A 20,128-nucleotide genomic window follows, 5' to 3' on the forward strand; every position below is an offset into this window, starting at 1 on the left:
TAAACTGATCACTTGGGATGACATTTTTTCCCCCTATAGATCAAATTGGCAAAGAATTAAAAACTTGTCCTGTGCTAGTGCAGAGAGGTGTGAACTCATTTTCTGGAGAATAATTTGGTACTAGGTATCAGCGTGTGTGTGTGTGTGTGTGTGTGTGTGTGTGTGTTAGAAGATCCATAACATAACATTTACCATTTTAGCCATTTTTTTTAAGTGTACAGTTCAGTGGCATTAAGTACATTCACATGTTATGGAACTATCACCAACATCCATCTCCAGGACTTTTTTCACCTCCCCATACTGAAACTCCTTACTTGTTAAACGTTTAATAGCAAGCCATCCTCCCCACCCCCTTTTCTCTCTAGCCTCTGGGAACGCCCATTCTACTTACTATTTTTGTGAATCTGACTGCTCTAGGTACCTCATAAGAGTGGAATCACTATTTGTCTTTTTGTGACTGGCTTATTTCATTTAGCATAATATCCTCAAAGTTTATCTACCTCGTAGCATGTGTCAGAAAATCTCTCCTTTTTAAAGTTGAATAATATTCCATTCTAAGTATATCTGACTTTTTGTTTACCTATTCCTCTGTTGATGGACACTGGGTTGCTTCCACCCTTTGGCTATTATGAATGGTGCTGCTAGGAACATGGGTGTGCAAATACCTATTCAAGCCTCTGCTTTCAATGTTTTTTGGTGTATGCACAGAAATGGAATTGCTGCATTGTATGATAATTCTATTTTTAATTTTTTAGGAATCCCCATAGTGTTCTCCACAGCGGCCACACCATTTTACCCTCCCACCAACAGCATGCAAGGATTTTAACTTCTTAACTAAGGGATGTGAAAGGGTATCTCATTATGGTTTTGATTTGCATTAGTGATGTTGAGCATCTTTTTGTGTGTTTATTGGCCATTTGTATACCTTCTTTGGGGAAATGTTTTCACAAGTCCTTTGTCCATTTTTTAAACAGATTTTTTGTCATTGAATTGCGGAAGTTCTTTATATATTAATGATATTAACCCCTCATCATATATATGATTCGTAAATGTTTTCTCTTATTCCATGGGTTGACTTTTTACTTTGTTGATAGAATCCTTTGATTCACAAATATTTTAAGTTTAAAATAGATATTTTTTCTTTTGTTGCCTCTGCTTTGGGTATCATATTCAGAAAAAAAAATCAGTGCCAAATCCAATATTATGAAGCTTTTGCCTTATGTTTTATGCTAACAATCTTATAGTTTCACCTCTTAGATTTAGATGTTTGATCTATTTTGAGTTAATTTTTATATGGTATAAACTAAGTATCCAACTTCATTCTTTGCATATGGCTATCCAGTGTTCCCAACACTATTGTTGAAAAGACTGTTCTTTTCCCGTTGAATGATGTCTGCATAATTGCTGTAATTCATACGTTCATATCTGCAAAGGTTTACTTTGGGGGTCTCTATTTCATTGGTTTCTAGGTCTTTATGCCAATACCACTCTGTTTTGATTATTATAGCTTTGTAGTAAGTTTTGATATTTATTTAAATTACTTAGATCTTATTTAAATTACTTAAAATTATTTAAGTTACTTAAAATTTAAATTTAAGTGGCCGTATGTGTCTAGTACTTTCTGTATCGGACTTTTAAAGCTGAAACAAGAAGACAGAGATATTTCAAGCCTGCAGTTTGACTACCTATCATGTTTTTCTTCTTCCCATTCTATGTAAACTCCAGAATTCACATTCAATCTCTACTGTTCACACTGGGGATAGTGAACATAATTGCCTATATGTAAATTTCCATTGAATGAAGCAAGGGAAATGAACTTGTGGAAGGAATTGGTGGGGAAAATATGTCCAGACTCTTGAATTCTTTAGAGTACTTAATACTACCTTTTGGGGGAAAATGGTTATCTTTCCCCCCCAAAACATACAGATTTTGTACTCAATAAATCTTAAACTAAGAGGTGTGAATGCAGGGGAATTGTGACAACTCAGAACTCTAATCAGAACTCTAATCATGTCTTACATTTATTTATACAGTACTCTATAATTCACAGACATTATCACCACTTATCTTTAAGCTTACTTAGTGGATGAAAAAATTGAGGTTTAGGAAGGCTGAATACATTCCAGACCTAATTAATGGCAGACCTAGCCTTTGAAAGCAACTTCAGAGTCGGCTTTTGTGAAAGATGAAAGTGAATTCATTCACTCAACCTATGTTTATTGAGCATCTACTGCGCATCAACACCGTTGTAGGTTCTGAGGATCAATGGTATACTCCCAACCAACCAAAACAGCAAGATCTCATCTATTTCGTTCGGCAGTCCCATTGGCTAGTACGGTAGATAAAGGTCCCAGCTTCGCATGCTCTTCACCTTTCTCAAGTAACCTTCCCTCCTATTCTTCTTTTTCTCCCCTCCGCACCCCCTCCACCCCCACCATTATTCTTATTGCAGCACCGGGCTCTTTCTCTTCATAGCGCTGATTGTTTTTCCAAGTGGCAAGTTTGATTCCTGCCTGACTTTCCCCTTTTACCCCAAGTTAAGCTCCAACGGGGCGGGGACTTTGTCTCCTCTGTTCATCACTGTATCTCCATCCGTTTCAGAGTGCCTGGCACATAATGTTGCTAGGGAATATTTGTTCACCAACTGGGTGTCAAGACAAGAACATTTCTTCGGAAGCTACGGTCCTACGTCTGGCCCCGCAAGCTAGACCACGCCCTGGGGATTCCCATAGCCACGCCCCTCCTCTGTCCCTGGAAGGAATGAAAGGAGACCAGCCTGGCCCCGCCCCCGCCGCTGACGCAGGCTCACGTGACGCGCGCCGGCGCTCGCTGTTTCCGGAAGTCGCCGCCGAGGTCTCCGCCGCTGCTACCTCCGCTGTTGGAGCGGTCCCTGCGGAACTTTGCGAGTAGAACGGCTGAGGCGGGCCCGGGCGGGGCGCTCTGCAGAATGGAGATAATCAGGAGCAGTGCGTGTCCTCCGTGCACCTCCCCGAGCCCCACGGCCCCCCTCACCCGGCCTGCTAGGCCCAGAGCAGGGCCGGTTTGCTTGACGGGGCCTGGGGCTGAGGCACCCCCTCAGGGGTTTGCTTCCCCTTAAGTCTGTGAGCTTTTGGGGGCCCTGTCCCTCTCTATCCCGTGCATCCCTAGGGGCCTTGTCCTCCTGCCCGGGCATCCCCCAGGGCCGTGTGCCTCTGTGTCCCGTGTGCTTCTGTGGCCCGAGCATCCCCCGCGGCTTGCCCTTCTAAGGCCCGTGCACCTGCTGGGGACTTGACCCCCTCCAACCGTGCACCCCTCGGGGACTTGATACTCTCCGTCTTCTTTATCCTTCTAGGACTTGTTCATCTCCTGCCCGAGGTCTCAGGATCTCCCAGCCCTTCTTTCCTCTCCCGTTAGGAGCTCTTGGGCAGGAAGCCAGGCCACCGTTTCTGAGCCTCTTCTCGGTTTCTCCGCAGATTTTAAGAGTAATCTTCACAAAGTGTACCAGGCCATAGAAGAGGCCGACTTCTTCGCCATCGATGGGGAGTTTTCAGGTATCCCTCGCTTTCAAGCTGGGGGCTAGCAATACATAGCTAAGGCTCCTCCTGACCCCCTGCCCGCTGGCCGCCCCTCCCTATTTATGGCCTTGGGTGTTGTAGGAATCTCTGTTTCCTCTTACACGTTTAAAGGGCCTGGAAGAGGTGCCGTGGGTTCGGGCTCAGGGTTACAGATCGAGATCATGGTTGTGGTGCCGCTTACCACTGTGACATGCACGTGGTAGGGTTAAGGTCAGGCTTTTTTTGTGTGTATGGTAAAATACGCATAACATAAAATTTACTATATTAACCCTCTTGAAGTGGTTTTTATAGCTCAGTGGCATTAAGCACATTCACATCATCGTGCATCCATCTCCAGAACTTTTTCGTTTTCCCAAAATGAAGCTGTCAGTTGGACAGTAACTCTCCATTTTTCCCTCCCCACTGCCTCTGTCTCTATGAATTTGACTATTCTAGGCACTTCCTGTAAGTGGGATCATAGAATATTTTTCCTTTGTGATTGACTCTAGGGTCAGGCTCTTGCAAGTAAATGAAGGCATTTCTTTCTGCCTTAGTGAAAGTGTTCATTGCCTACCTCAGCATGGGTGTGTATATGTGTGTAAAACTTTTATCAACATGATTGGCAAAGTTTTTTTTTCCTTTGGGTAGAAAACTAGTTTCTGAGTTGTTGAAGTCAGTATGAACAATTGCTGTAGATATTCACCTTTGCTACTTGATTTTATGTGTCTAAAAAACTTCAGCCCTTTTTGAAGGAATCCATGCTCAGTTCAATATAATACTTACCTTTAAGCCTGAAGTTTCTAGTTGGAGTCACTTCTCTGGGAAGCTAAGTTTTCACGAGAAATAATTTTGGTCTTTGACCTTCAAAATTCCTTTGTTGGGTAAATATTACTCCAAACTGTTGATCAAGACTGGTACTCTAACAATAAGATTACTGCAGGATTCCTAGATGTCTTATGCATTAATCCTTTTGAAAGCAACAAAACTTAATCATAGAGATTGCTTTCTTAAATCATTATTGTGTTTTGAAACCTGTTTTAGGCACTACACTACCTGTCATCCAATTAAAGCATTCATCTAAATTCATTATTACAGTGTTTAGCTTGGTGTCAAGTGAAATTAATTCTTGTTTTGAAAAAGTGAAGTAAGGAGCACTTCTGATTAATCTTAATTTACAAGAATATGGAATTACATGCCATTGACTAGTTGACTGATGTTTTTACATGACTATTAAGAAAACGTTTATTTCTTAAAATTAGGAATCAGTGATGGACCTTCAGTCACTGCATTGACAAATGGTTTTGACACTCCAGAAGAAAGGTATCAGAAGCTTAAAAAGGTAAGTGGATGTGCTCGAACATCTTTTGGTCTTCCTTACATTGAATTATGAAGAAATGTTATCATTAAACTTGCATGTTAACTTCTCTAACCCCGCTGTGAAATGATATTTTAGTGATGTTAAAAATAACAGCAAAAATAATTGTTTGCTGGAAAATATTTTGGGGAAGGTTTAGTATTTTCAGTGTTAATTTGATTTGTAGGGAATACGATGTGGTTATTTTATGATTTGGAAATAGGCCCAATATGATGCTGTGGTTGGTGGATAGGTGCTTAATTGGGAAAAGTATTAAGAAGCATATGTAAATTAATAATGCTTCTGATACATAATGTGTAATCTGTTGTAATTGGAAGTATTCTGCTAAAAGTCAAATTGAGTAGTTAGAAAGCCCATCTGATTGAGAGTATTCTTGCTCACGTTAAATATACAGCACTGATTTGACAAGTGTTTTGTTTCCCTTTTCCAGCATTCCATGGACTTTTTGCTGTTTCAGTTTGGCCTTTGCACTTTTAAGTATGACCACACAGATTCAAAGTAGGTTGTTTTAATAAGCGGTGGATTTCTTTTTTCCTGGTGTAATATAGCCCACTAAGTCTCCTTTTGTCTTCTCTCCTGCAGGTACATAACAAAGTCATTTAACTTCTATGTGTTCCCAAAACCCTTCAATAGATCCTCACCAGATGTCAAGTTTGTTTGTCAGGTTGGTAGCATAACTGATTTTCTTCTGTTATGAAGTGCTGATGGGGCAGTGCAGAAATGTGGAATCAGAACTTTCTTTTTAAAATTTGGTTCTGCCACCACCTTTGGGTTTTTAGCAAACCATTTCACGTCTTTCAGTTTTAGGGCGGCAAATTTAAGACACTGCTCTTTTCCTCTCTCCGTTAGAATCGGGGTAAGAGCACGAGACAGGCAGATCGAAACCAGAACGCGGAGTTTATTATTAGCAAAGCTGACTTTGGGAATATGGCTTGGTAATGTGTTTCTGTTTGGGATTTTTAATATCTTACCCCTGATTTGAACCTACAGATCAGGTCCTTCAGGCTTCTTCCCAACCCATTCTCTTTGTACTCATCTCCAAGGTTAGAGCTTTATTCTCTAGAGGAACAGAGTATGTGTGTATCCTGTTTAAAAAGAGAGAACCCAGAAGGGGCTAAAGTCATATGCTCAGTTCTGTTTTCATCGTTCCCCAGTGAAGAAAGAGTCCACAGTTTCCTCCTGAGGAGGAGAGGTCATACTTTATGAGCCAAGGTGAGGATTCAGGGAGGTTGCCCTTTAGCACATCGCCTTTAGAGCTGTAGCTCATCTGGTAGACCTCAGTAAATATCAGTTTCTTCTTTCTATTCTCTTAATAATCTGTTATAAAGGATATGGAGGGTGTGAATAAGTGGTGTAGTGTATGGATACGTGATTAGAGACAAGGGATGATCTTTTTTTCCCGTATAATCTTGTGTCCTCGCTTCTCTCTCAGCAAAGTTAGCTCATTTGAGTCTTGCCATCCTTCCCTTCTGCATGTAAGTAGTAATGCAGTTAAGAAAGCCTGGAGGGTAGGCTTCTGAGTGACTGAGCCTTGCCAGATTCTTTCTGTAATAAGGCAAGTGAAATTACAAGTTAATCATATGCCTGGGCTGAAGAGGAAAGGTGAAGGTAATTTTGGTTTTGTAACCTGGTTCCTTAAATTAACAAGTAGGCCTTTATTCTGCATTCAGTTAATAGCTATTTACCAATTACCTTAGTAGGCGATACTAATCGTATTTGTAGATTCTCACTGAGAAAAAAATAGGCTCTGTCTGGCAATTTGTGTGGATAAAGTTTTCCAGCAATACCAGGAGAAGACAGAAATGTAAGTGGGTTGCATGACATTAGCTGGGCATCAGTTGGGCAAAAGCAGACATTGGCAATGAGACACCTTAGGGATGAGGCTTTGTTCTAAATACAAACACAAGTACAGATACTCTAGGTACGTACTGGAAGCGGGTCAGAAGAACTCTTACTGTCGTACACAAGCTATTCTGTGGTCACACCTGGAATACTTAATGCAATTCTAGTTGCCAGCCACCATTTAAAAAACAAACAAAAAAAGATATAGATTTGAACAGGCCAGAGACTCATGTCTAAAATGGACAATGAGGGGCGCCTGGGTGGCTCAGTCGGTTAAGCGTCTGATTCTTGATTTCGGCTCAGGTCATGATCTCAGGGTCATGAGATAGAGCCCCAAGTCAGGCTCCACACTCAGCGTGGAGTCTGCTTGTCCCTTTCCCTCTGCTCCCCGCCTCCCTCCCCAACTCACATACACTGTGCTTGCGTGCTCTCTGGCTCTCTCTCAAATAAATAAAAAAATAAAATCTTAACAGAGTACAATAAAATGGACAGTGGGATAAACGTTACAATTTTTTTTTTTTGGTCTGGAAAAGCAAAGTCAGAGAAAAGGATTAGACTTAGTATGTAAACTTGTGAATTGTGTGGATAAGGTGAATGATAGTATCTTTGAATTTTGTTTTGTTTTGTTTTCCATCCAAGGTGGTTTCTGTTTTGTTTAAAATTCTAGGACTGTTGGGACGCCTGGGTGACTCAGTCGGTTAAGCATTTGCCTTCAGCTCAGGTCATGATCCCAGGGTCCTGGGATCAAGTCCCACATCAGGCTTCAATCCCACATCGGACTCCTTGCTCAGCAGGGAGCCTGCTTCTCCCTCTACCTGGCGCTCCCCCTGCTGTGCACATGCTCTCTCTCTCTGACAAATAAAATCGTAAAAAAAATAAAATTCTAGGACTGCAGCAGAGTTGGATCTTACAAGGAGGTGAGCATCTAAAGTCAGAGAGTGGGGCAAAAATTGTGTCTAGGCAAAAATCACTCTTGGAAAGCTCTTATCACCCTTAAAACAGGGTTGAGGAGTAGAGCAACGTAATAGGCTCTTTGAAAAATCAGTGTCTGTACACACAGTGAGATGCTTACACACTAGGCAGGGTATGGAAGAATGGGCCGACTAAGAACCACACATACTCCCAGGGAGTGTACCCATCCAGTGGGATGGGAGGCATTTACATTACTTAAAAAAATTTTTTTGAGTACAGTTGATAAATAATATTACATTAGTTTCAGGTGTACAACATAGTGATTCAACATCTCTGTATGTCATGCTGTGCTCACAAGTGTAGCTACCACCTGTCACCGTACAAAGACTGTTAACATATTATTGATTGTGTTCCCTGTGCTGTACCTTTTGATCCTATGACTTATTCATTCCATGACTAGCAGCCTGTACCTTCCACGTCCTTCACCCATTTTGCCCATCCCCTTCCCTCTTTCCCCTCTGGCAACCATAAGTCTGTTCTCTGTATTTTAGGCATTTACATTGTTTTTATCTTTTTCTTCTCTTTTTTTCTAGCTGAGCATCAGATGTTGACTTTATTGAAGTTAATACATAAATGATTGTGAAATATCAAAACATTCCTGCTATTTGTAGAGTAAATGAGTTTTTTTAATACCCTCTTCCCTGTGCCACCTCCTTCCCCATTTCACTTCTTTTTCCTAACCTTTTTTTAAAGATTGTATTTCTTTCTTTCTTTCTTTCTTTCTTTCTTTCTTTCTTTCTTTCTTTCTGAGAGTGAGTGGGCGAGAGAGAGCACACAAGCAGGGAGAAGGGGCAGAGGGAGAGGGAGAAGCACACTCCTTGCTGAGCAGGGAGCCCGATGCAGGACTCAAGACCAGGATCCTGAGGTTATGACCTGAGCTGAAGGCAGATGCTTAAGTGACTGAGTTATCCAGGCAACCCTCCTTTTTCCTGACTTTTATATACTTGTATACATACACAGATTTCCTTCACTTACGATGGTGGCAAGTCCCAATAAACCCATTGTAAGTTGAAAACATTGTAAATCAAAACTGCTTTTAATACCCCTGACCTGCAGAACCTCGTAGAGTAGCCTACCCTACCTTAAACATGCTCCGAACACTTAAATTAGCCTGCTGTTGGGCAAAATTATCTAACACAAAGCCTATTTTGTAATATAATGTTAAAAATCTCGTGTCATTTATTGAATACCATATAGAAAGTGAAACATAGGATGGTCGTATGGGTGCGGCACCTGGCTGACTCAGTCTGGAGCATGCAAGTCTTGATCTCTGGGTTGTGAGTTTGAGCCCCATGATGGGTTAAAAATGACATCTTTAAGATGGTTGTATGGGTACAGAATGGTCGTAAGCACTTGTGTTTACCTGGTTGGGTGGGAGCTCCCACTGCCCAGCATCATGAGAGAATATTGTACTGAACAGATCACTAGCCCAGAAAAGATCCAAATTCAAAATTCGAAGTATTGTTTCTACTGAATGTGTATTCTTTTGCACCACTGTGAAGTGGAAAAATCCTAAATTGAACCATTATTAAGTCGGGGACCATCTATATCCCAAGGTCTACCCACGTATATCTAACTTTACCTTTTTTTTTTTTTTTTAAAGATTTTATTTATTTGACGGAGAGAGAGAGACAGCCAGCGAGAGAGGGAACACAAGCAGGGGGAGTGGGAGAGGAAGAAGCAGGCTCCCAGTGGAGGAGCCTGATATGGGGCTCGATCCCAGGACCCTGGGATCACGCCCTGAGCCGAAAGCAGGTGCTTAATGACTGGACACCCAGGCGCCCCTAACTTTACTTTTTTAAAAAAATATATGCGGAATCCTGATACTCCTATTTTATGTAACATGTATTTTCCACTCAACATAGTTTCTTCATATTTCACAGTGTGGCTGTATGTAATTTATTTAATTGGGATTTAGAAGTTTTCCAAAGGTTCCTTTTTCTTTTTCTTTTTTTTGAGAGAGAGCAGGGGAAAGGTCAGAGGGAGAGGGAGAGAGAATCCTAAGCAGGCTCTGCGCCTAGCACGGAGCCTGACACGGGGCTGCATCTCACGACCCTGAGATCATGACCTGAGCCAAAACCAAGAGTCAGATGCTAAACCAACTGAGCCCCCAGATGCTCCAGCGGTTCCCTATTTTAACAATGTTAGTTAACATTCATGTATAGTGTATCTTGGTGTATATGTGGGATTTTTTTTTTTTTAAAGCTCTGTGTCCAATGAGGGACTCCAACTCGGGACCCTCAGATCAAGAGTTGTATGCTCTACTGACTGAGCCAGCCAGGTGCCACATATATGTAGGAATATTTTTATAGGATGTTTGAAAAATATTTTATTATTTATTTGAGAGAGAGAGAGAGCACGTGTGCGTGCGCTTGCACACGCGTGCACACATGAGTGGGGGGAGGAGCAGAGGGAGAAGGAGAAGCAGGGCAGGAAGCCGATGTCGGGCTCTATCCCAGGACCTCGGGATCATGGCCTGAGCCAAAGGCAGACGCTTAACCCACTGAGCCACCCAGGTGCCTCTATAGGATTTTTTATAGATTTCCTAGAAGGGGAATTGCTGACTCATCAGGCATATGCATTTGAAATTTTGATAGCTGTGTGAAATTGTTCTCCCAAGTAGCTATGCAGCTGTGCTCATTTTTTGAATCCTGAAAATGGTACATTTAGGACGAATCAAAGGTAATGGATACTAAGGCCAAATAGATTTTGTAGGGTCAAGGATTTTTTTAAATTACGGTAAGAAACACATAACAAAATTCACCATTTTAAGTAGTTTTCTTTTGTTTTGTTAAGATTTTATTTATTTGGGAGAGAGAAAGAATGAGCAGGGGGGAGGAGCAGAGGGAGAGGGAGAAGCAGACTTCCCGCTGAGCAGGGAGCCCCAATGTGGGTCTTGATCCTAGGAGCCTGGGATCATGACCTGAGCCGAAGGCCGATTAACTGACTGAGCCACCCAGGCACCCCTAAGATAGTCTTTTTTACATCCTCACATGTTTTAAAAAGAATTTGTGTTGGCTAATAAAGATAAATACCGTATTTACCTTTTAACACAACACTTAAAGAATGAGTAAAGGAAAAATTGGAAGAGAAGAAAAATGAAGATGTGCTTAGTTTGGTGTGATTCGAACACAGAATTTGTGCCAAAGAAAGTCTCCGCTGTTTGTCTCTGCGTCTCTTAGCAGCTAAGAGGGGGGAGACAAACACACCTCTGTGGCACATAGGATCAGAACAAAGCAGGGTTCAGAATACCTTTCCTTACCATAAAGAAATCACGAATGCAGAAACCCTTGCTTTGGCTACATGTCGGAAGTGAATACCATCATGAGTGTCATGGGACTGGTACAACGTCCCTCATCCGGGCTGATGGTATCCTGTCAAAGTACAGTTCAGGAAAGGTAGTTCTATGAGGAACCAGATCGGAATGACTCGGGTGTGTCACCCTCTCATGTTCAGACTTAAAACAAGAGATTAGAGTAGCTACGGTCAGATTTCCTGCTCTTCAGTCACATCGAGTCAAGAACTTTGTGATTTGCCATTCGTGTGTACCATGTATGGTGGTATTTTCTTAATGTTTTCATTTAAACTGCTGTATTTTGGCTCGCTCTAGGTTTGAGGTATGTTTGTGTAATCGGTCTTGTTACTGGGATCTTTTCTCTATTTTGGATCTTGAACGTAAAGACCAGCCTATGAAGATTTTGGGTTTTTCAGAATCAACCTTGGGGTGGATGTTGATGTGTTACAACTTGCACGTGTGAGCTACTTTAAACTTGAACTGGTGGTGAGAGACTATCAGTACATTTTATTTCTTTTTATAGTTTCTTCCTCAGTACAGTGTTCAGGAGTTTTCTGCATTTTGGGAGAATATGTGTTTACCCGTCATATTTTTCTTAAATATTGTGAAACAAAGGGTATTTGTTTTATAAACTCTAAAAGAGAAGAGCCCGGATAGTTGAAATGAAAGGGTTATTTGTCAGCCTTGGAGTAGAAATCCTAATTTTCTGACCTTTGGCATGCTATTTTCTTGTCTGTCTGCTTTTGTTTACACGTGTGAATTACCTCTCTACTTCTGTTCACTTATCTGCCACCAACTGTATATTCTGTTCCCTCTTGTTTCAGAGCTCAAGCATTGACTTTCTAGCAAGCCAAGGATTTGATTTTAATAAAGTTTTCCGCAATGGTAAGATGATATGTGGCTTATCCTTAAAGCTTGTAAATTCGGATTTGGTTGAGAATGATCTTTTTGTGCCTGCCAGACAAAATCTCAGAGTCTGAGATAAGAATTTTTAAAAACTTTAGCCTAGTTTACCATGAACCGAATGGGAAGAGTAGACCCTACTTCATTTCGCTCTAACAAGGCCTCACCAACTCCTGATCTTACTGATTGGGGTTTATTCTCTTACTGGTGTGACTCCGTGATCCTAACAGGCCCCCTGTGGGGAGTCACTGCCCTGTTTTCTTCCAGTGAGACAAGCGGCAGAGTACTTTAAAAAGTAGCTGTATGCTAGTAATGTTCTAATGAAAAACTCCCTTTTTTCAAGCGGTGCTTGTTATGTACTTGGAGACAGTTTCTCATGGGAGGGAAAAAGTCTGCGTAGACAGCACGGTCAGGACAGCTAACTAACTGGGTGGTGTGACAGGTGGGTGGACACCTCGAGGAAAGGGACTGCATCTCATTCATTTCAAATCCCCGGTGCATAGCGTGAGTCCTCTTCCGTGTCAGGGAAGTGATCCTAATATTCATGAGTGAACATTGGGCGTTAAAGTCCCCACGAGAGTGCTTTTCCTTCCTTTATTTCCTGAAGAGTGTTTCCATGCGGTTTTAAGCACCTGCTGCTGTAAGGTCAGTAACTACTTTTAATTATCCTCACAAATCATATTCTTTTCCACTGTGAAGGCTGAATTATTGAGTGAGTTCAGAAGGGAGATTTTTTCCAACAAATGTACTGGAACATAGACTTAAAAAATTCTCTCCCCCCTCAGCAGGATTGTCTTGCGAGCCCTTTAGAAACTGTGCCATGGTGTTTTTTCATTGCCTCACTGGTGCTTCATTTTCATTTTTATCGATGATTTTGGTTTTTGGAAATACTAAAAAAAAAGAATTTTGGAGCCCAGACCTCTTAACATTGTGCACGAGCCGGCTGGGCAACACCATCTGGGTGTTGCACGGTTTTTTTCCTTTTGGTTCATGCTTGACTCTGAAAGCCATTATAAAATACAAATTCCAAGGGGCACCTGGGTGGCTCAGTTGGTTAAGTGTCCAACTCTTGATCTCAGGGTCATGAGTTCAAGCCCCGCATTGGGCTCCATGATGGGTGTGGAGCCTACTTTAAAAAATAAAATAAATTAAATACAAATTGCAAGTGTAGTTAGAGCGCTATATTGAAATAAGTGTAGAAATCTTTCGAAGGAACTACTTTAACCAGCTTCTCTGGATGTATAGTTTCTAGCCTGATGGTTTTATTTTCACAAAAGGAGAGAAACAGCCAAGTTGGAGTGTGCCTCATTCTCCTTGTTCTATAGCCAGACCTTAAAATATTTTCATCACAACTGAATCAGGACTCCCAGGACATCTATCATGACCAGACTCTTGTCCCCACGCCGTTGCTGGTACTTTCTCAATATGATCTAGACCCTCCCTTCTCTTCTTTATCAGTTCTTTCCACTTGGCTCCGTAAATGCTGGACCCTTCTCTCCTGACAGTCTTCTTGGAAGTGCCTTTCATTTCCTGGCCTGGAATGGAACTGGGTGACTCCTCTTTTGCTCCCCTGCCCCTGCAGCCCTCTGGAACTCAGGTGGTTTTACCTCTCTCATTTTGTCTGTCCAGGCAGGCGTCCATCGGTTTCCTTGTTCCCTGTGCTGCTTGTGAGCCTCTTGGATTCCCTCTGCCCTGGAGCCACTGTTGGCAGGGATGTGTCACTCCTCTTTCTGCCAATTTCATGGGCGTGGCATTTAGGACAGCCTTGGCTTTGGCTTACTGTCTTCTCTCTACTCCTACCTCCCTCCTCATTGTGGGTGACATCAGCATCCATGGGGACAACGAGCAAACGCTCTTTGTTTCTTGACCAGGCGTGCAGTGGTCTTTGCTTGTACGTCCCCTTAGTCATCTCAGTCCTCTACCCATCACGGGTCTTATCACCACTAACTGTGCCCACCTCCAGCATTTCTCATGCTGACAGCACTACCTCTTGTCCTTTCGTTTATTTCATCTCATTACTTGTGATGTTAGCTTGTTTTTTCCATTGTGGAAAAAAGACACACATCATTTACCATCTTAACCGTATTTAAGTATTCCGTTCAGTGAATCTAAGGACATTCATATCATGCAGCTGTTGGTGTTAACAACATTGATCACTTTTTTACCAATTAATTTTAGCATCGACTGATGATTCTTGCATGGAATGATTAGTATTGCTGATAGTCGTGATTTTTCCAATTCCATCATTGTAGAAAGTTCATTAGTGTCCACATGACCTTTAATGCCACCCATATTGTGCTGATCCCTAAGTAGAGATCTCAGTACCTTTCTCCTGAACGTTAGGCTTATATCTACCACCCTTAATTTATGTATACCCTAAGTGATTTATATATCCAGGAGATAGCTTTTGATTTTCACTCCTTGGGCAAAACTGTTCTTTACCCACTGTTCCCCACCTCCATAGTAGACTTGTCATCTATCCAACCGCTGACACTTAATAGTCAGATGTCACTTTTGATCTTGCTCTTCCCTTTATTCCTCCCTTCTCGTATATCAATAAGTTCTCTCATTCCTATCACTCAAGTCATTCTCTTCATCTCTATAGTCTAAGCTAGGTCACAAACCATGACCCCTTGCCTACTTTGTAAATAAGGTCTTATTTTAAATAAAGCCATTTCCGTTCTTTCACCCCTTGTGTATGGCTGTTTTCATGTTGCAAGCGCAGAGCTGACTGGTTGTAACAGAGCTCCCCATGTGGCTCATAAGCCTGGAGCATTTACTGTGTGTGCCCTTTTAAGAGAAAGTTTATTGACCTCTGATGGAAGCAGTTACTTCTGGCCTGGACAGTTGCTTTTAACTGACTTCCCTACTTCAGCCCTCACAGGAGTCAAAATGATCTCTTAGAAACGAGAAGCAGATAATGTAATTATCTTGCTTAAAATGTTCTAATGATACTCCATTGCTCTTAGAATGAAATAAATTCTTACCCTGACCTGTAAGGCCTGTGCAATCTGGTGCCATCCTCTCCATGACGATATTGAGCCATTGTCCTGCTCACTGTGTTCTGGTCACACCAGCTTCCTTGCTGCTGTGGGAGCAGTCCGGAGTAGCCTGTCCTCTGCACCTTTATACTGGTACCCCTGCCTGAAATACTCTGCTCCTGGCTCTTTGCCAGCCTGATTCATTCTTATCCTTTGGGTTTTCACTCGCAATGACCTTCTCTGATCATCTTGTCGGAAGTCGTTCCCTTCACCACAGAGCAGGATGTGTCTCTCTTGTTCACTCTTAGACCCCTTGTGCCCGATACAGTGCCTGGCCCAGTTGAAGTGCCAAATAAGCATTTGTTGGGAGAAGAATGAACGATGGGAGCGAATGAATAGACCAATGTTTCAAAATCATTTGCTTTTTCTGTTGATTTTTTGGGATGTAGTTATATATGTTCGGTCTTTCCTGAGTGTTTTAGATTCACAGGTTTGTTCAAGAATTTTTATGTTAAAATTTTTATGTTTAGTTATTTGTGCTAATGCATTATTTTTAAAATTGCATTTAGGAATCCCATATTTAAATCAGGAGGAAGAGAGACAGTTAAGAGAGCAGTATGATGAAAAACGTCTGCAGTCCAATGGTGCAGGAACTCTGTCTTACGTGTCTCCAAACACTTCGAAATGTCCTGTGACAATTCCTGAGGACCAGAAGAAATTTATTGACCAAGTGGTGTAAGTTCCAAAACTGAAACCAGATGTGCATTATGTAAATGTATGTTGGGGCCGAACTGACAGCTGTATTTTTTTTTAACATTTTATTATTTATTTGAGAGAAAGAGAGAGAGAGAGAGCACGTGCACACGAATGGTGGGGTAGGGGCAGAGGGAGAGGGAGAAGCAGGCTCCCTGCTGAGCAGGGAGCCTGACTCGGGCCTTGATCCCAGGACCCTGAGATCATGACCCTAGCCAAAAGCAGACGCCCAACTGACTGAGCCACCTAGGCGCCTCCTGACATCTGTATTTTAAGCTTGAACTGTATACACTCAGCGCACGCAAGTGTGGTAGGGTGAATGGCAGGATTTCATTGTTTCATACCTGAATTGTGTAATCACAGCACATTGTAAAATAGAATTCTGTGTACTGTTCTTAGACTTCCCATGTGTTCTGAGCAAGAGACTCTTTCAGCCAGTGGGCATACCTCCTGTATGGATCCAGGGCCCATAAACACCATCCAGTTTTCCTGAGGGCAGAGTAATGAAACAGGCCCATCTAGATATTTGCAACACGTCTCCATTTCTGTTTTGTTTTATATTTATTTTTTTAAAGATTTTATTTATTTGAGAGGGAGCGAGAGAGCATGAGAGGGGAGAGGGTCAGAGGGAGAAGTAGACTCCCTGCTGAGCTGGGAGCCCAATGCAAAACTCAGTCCCGGGACTCCAGGATCATGACCCGAGCTGAAGGCAGTCGCCTAACCAACTGAGCCACCCAGGCGTCCCTATTTTGTTTTTTGAATGAAGTTTCTGACTACCACACAGGCCCCTGGAGGAGTGTCTGGTTTTACTGAGTTTCTGGTACAACTGCTTTACTAGAAAAGTAAAAATTAATTACTGACTTAATTTTACTTGTATAGTTGACACACAATGCTCCATGAGTTTCGGGTGTGCAGCACAGTGATCTGACAGGTTTATACATTACGCTGTGTTCACAGGTGTAGCTCCTACCTGTCCCATTACTTCACTGTTACAGTGCCATTGATGGTATTCCTGATGCTCTGCTTTTTATTCCCGTGACTGACTTATTTAATTTTTTTTGGCTTTACTTTTTTTTTCATTTAAATTCAATTAACATACAATGTGTTACTAGTTTCAGAGGTAGAGTTCAGTGATTCATCATACCCAGTGCTTATTACATCATGTGCCCTCCTTAATGTCCATCACCTAGTTACCCCATTCCCCCACCCCCTCCCCTTACTTATTTCATAACTGGAGGCCTGTATCTCCCTCTCCCCTTCACCCATTTTGCCCAACCCCCTGCTCCCCCTCCCCTAGAAAAGTAAAAATTTAAATTGCTTGTATTGATGAATCCTTGAGAAGTTTCACTAACTCATGAATAACAACAGAAAGAATATGTCCAAATAAAGTTTTTTTAAAAAAAGATTTGTGTAGTTAGTTTTAGAGAGAGAAAGAGGAAGAGAGGGGGAGAGAGGGAGCATGAGCAGGACAGGCAGAGGGAGAAAGAGAGAGAATCTCAAGCAGATTCTAAGCTGAGCAGGGAGCCCCACACAGGGCTTGATCTCACAACCCTGAGATCATGACCTGTGCCGAGACCAAGAGTTGGATACTTAACCAACTGTGCCCCCCCAGGTGCCCCCGCTCCCTGTAAAGTATTTTTACATGTAATCACGTATAACCTGATTGGGTAGAGTTACATTGTCTTATGTTCTTATAGTGAGATTGCTTCTGAGTGTGATTATTCTGTTGGGTTATGACTTCGTTCCTTTAAGATATTGATGGTGATGTTTTCATTCTAATTCCTCAGAGAGAAAATAGAAGATTTATTACAAAGTGAAGAAAACAAGAACTTGGAATTAGAGCCATGTACTGGGTTAGTTGCCCTGAATATTTTCATGTGTTCTTTTGTTGTCGAGGTGGTTGATTTTGCCATGTGCTCCATTTTGGTGTTCGAAACACGCATTCGTAGTCTTTTTATTGTTTCTGCGTTCCCAAGATGTAAGCACTAACTCGAGCATTAACGCAGTAGGGACAATGCTATATTGAGGCACCGAATGAACAGTTTGTCCTGTCCTGGAGGGGAGAAAACCCTTGTGCATCTTTGGCTTCAAGTTACGCTCCAGAGTGGCATAATTACTTTAGCCTTGAAGAGTGCCTCTTACCTGAAGGCTTAAAGAGAAAAATTCACTGTCAGCCCAGTTTTATCCTTTTAATTTCTCTCTGGAGTAAAAAACATCAGTGTTTTAAAGAGGCAGTGGCTCAGACACCTTACTTCCCTTTTACTATGTGAGTAGCTTCACAGAAGCAGTTTAATGCATGTGTCTACTTTAAAGTCATTGTACAGCCACAGGAAGTGATACTGTGGTTGGACCAGAACTTTTTACCTCTTGGGTAAATGTGATATAAAAACATTAAAGAAGATTCTGATGAAGGCAAGTGATGAGGGATCCTGCCGCCTCGAATATCCCACCTGTATTTTGTTTGTGTATTACCTGTCACTTCTCATGGCGTCGCTTTTAAAAATTAAATGTCTTTCCCCAGCCAGTGCGTGATCGGTTAGGATTTTCTTTTAATGAGCCCGAATCAGTACTTTCTCTTTTGTTTTTATAGGTTCCAAAGAAAACTAATTTATCAGACTTTGAGCTGGAAGTAAGTGTTCATATTATATGTGAGAGCTCTGTGAGGGACCCAGGATTTGAAACTAAATACAATCTTTTAGCTCTCTTCACTTTGGAGATTCTGTAGCTTTTGGTGATTTGACCATACCATGCTCTTGGGCAGTGCTTTATTATGCTACTTCCCCCTACTTCTTAAGTTCCGTGAATACCCGCTAATTTTCTTTGTTATTATTTTTAGCAGGTGCATTTAAGCCTTTAAAATTTTCTTTTAATTGTCACTTTGGCCTTAAGTCCATTAAGTTCTGGATGTATAGTGTTCTGTTCCTTGAAGGTATATGATACAGTTGGGGTTTTAAGATCTAGCAAAGAGCTAGGTGAATGCTCTTTCTAAAGCAGGGGTTGGATCATGGGTGGGTTTCAGGAGGTCTGTGAATCCCCTGAAATCACATCCATAATTTTGTGCATGTATTTTTCTGCAGGTGTTTCCATTGGTTTCTCTGTATTTTCACTTTTTTTTTCTTTTTTTTTGAGAGAGAGAGAGTGTATGTGTGTGCACCTGAGGGGGGTTGTACAGAGGGGTAGAGGGTGAGGGAGATAATCTCAAGTAGACTCCATGCTGAGCATGGAGCCTGACACGGGGCTTGATCTCATGACCTTGAGATCGTGACCTGAGCCGAAATCAAGAGTCAGACGCTTAACTGACTGAGCCATCCAAGCGCCCTATCTCTGTATTTTCAAGTGGGTCTCTAGCACAAAAATCGAACATCAGTGTTGACCAGTTGGATGTTTGTATTTGATGTTGCGGCTCTTGTTCTCCCATTAGAGTCTACTAGTGATATGTACTTGGAATTTACTTTGAACAAAACAGGAAAAGGGCCATTGTCCTCTGACTACGCTCCTTGCCTGTCATGTTACCCTTGCAGTGTACTTCGTGTGGGTTCCCGATTCCTCTCCTTGGCTGTTGCAAGCTACCGTGCCAAACTGCAGCAGAGTTACTTGTCTCAAATCTCCTCTATGTATGCCCCCTATCGTCTAAAATGACCTTCACAATTTCACTTAGGAAGTAAACGTTATTATATTTGGAAGCAAGATTTGACTGTGTGGTAATGAGCTGACTGTATTATGTGATGCGTGACATCTCAGAAGATGCCTGTGTCCTAAAAATTAATTTGAAATCAGATACACTTCTGCCTTTTAAAAGCAGATATAGGGAAACCATTGGCAGCTGAAATATTATGGACTAGACTTACTATGAAGTCTTCATTGTAGTATTTATTTTATATTTAATAAAACTTAATTGAATTATAATTGTAGACTTGCTTTAAAAATATCTAGGGTTTTAACTGTCATTGTCTCATCTAGTGATGTCCTGTTGTCTCTCTCCTCTTTAGGTATCCCAAAGGCATTCACGTTGACACTTTAGAAACTGAAAAGGTAACCCCAAGAACTGTCTGGGGCCAAACCCATGCAGTGATACACTGAACATGCTCAGAGTCAGGATTGACTCCTGGCTCTACTTCCTGTGAGCTGGGTGACCTTGGGCAAGTCACTTCACCTCTGGAAGCCTTGTCTTCCTCATTTGTACTCTGGGGACGAGCCTGACGGTGATGATCTGTGCCTGTTTCACAGCTGTTTTGTGGTGATCAAGTGGGTCAACGGACATGAGCATGCTTTGTAAACTTGAAAGTATGCAAATGTTAGTTTGCGTTCTGATTATGGGCGAAAGCTATAGTGCTCGGCATGAAAAACATGGCTTCCTGTTAGGCGGGCATGTGAAATTAAATGATAGCATCTGGGGCATGTAATCGTAAGCATTGCTATGGCATGTATTCCGTTGTACCGTGATGGGTAATGGGAGGATGATGGGGGGGCTCCG

At 41.9% G+C, this 20,128-nt stretch overlaps 1 protein-coding gene across 1 annotated transcript in view; it reads left to right on the forward strand.

Annotated features, from left to right (window-relative positions):
• The first annotated feature begins 2,811 nt into the window (after positions 1–2,811).
• PARN (poly(A)-specific ribonuclease) overlaps positions 2,812–20,128 on the forward strand; it is a 151,667-nt gene continuing 134,350 nt past the window's right edge. The window contains exons 1-10 of the mRNA XM_008696916.2: positions 2,812–2,966; positions 3,453–3,530; positions 4,793–4,872; positions 5,339–5,406; positions 5,491–5,572; positions 11,842–11,902; positions 15,471–15,636; positions 17,442–17,507; positions 18,245–18,283; positions 19,644–19,686. Coding sequence (XP_008695138.1) covers positions 2,948–2,966; positions 3,453–3,530; positions 4,793–4,872; positions 5,339–5,406; positions 5,491–5,572; positions 11,842–11,902; positions 15,471–15,636; positions 17,442–17,507; positions 18,245–18,283; positions 19,644–19,686 — 702 coding nt within the window. The 5' untranslated portion in view covers positions 2,812–2,947. The remainder of the gene's footprint in view (positions 2,967–3,452; positions 3,531–4,792; positions 4,873–5,338; positions 5,407–5,490; positions 5,573–11,841; positions 11,903–15,470; positions 15,637–17,441; positions 17,508–18,244; positions 18,284–19,643; positions 19,687–20,128) is intronic.

This window comes from Ursus maritimus, unplaced genomic scaffold, assembly GCF_017311325.1.
Source record: "Ursus maritimus isolate PB19 unplaced genomic scaffold, ASM1731132v1 scaffold_2, whole genome shotgun sequence".
Classification (NCBI taxonomy): domain Eukaryota; kingdom Metazoa; phylum Chordata; class Mammalia; order Carnivora; family Ursidae; genus Ursus; species Ursus maritimus.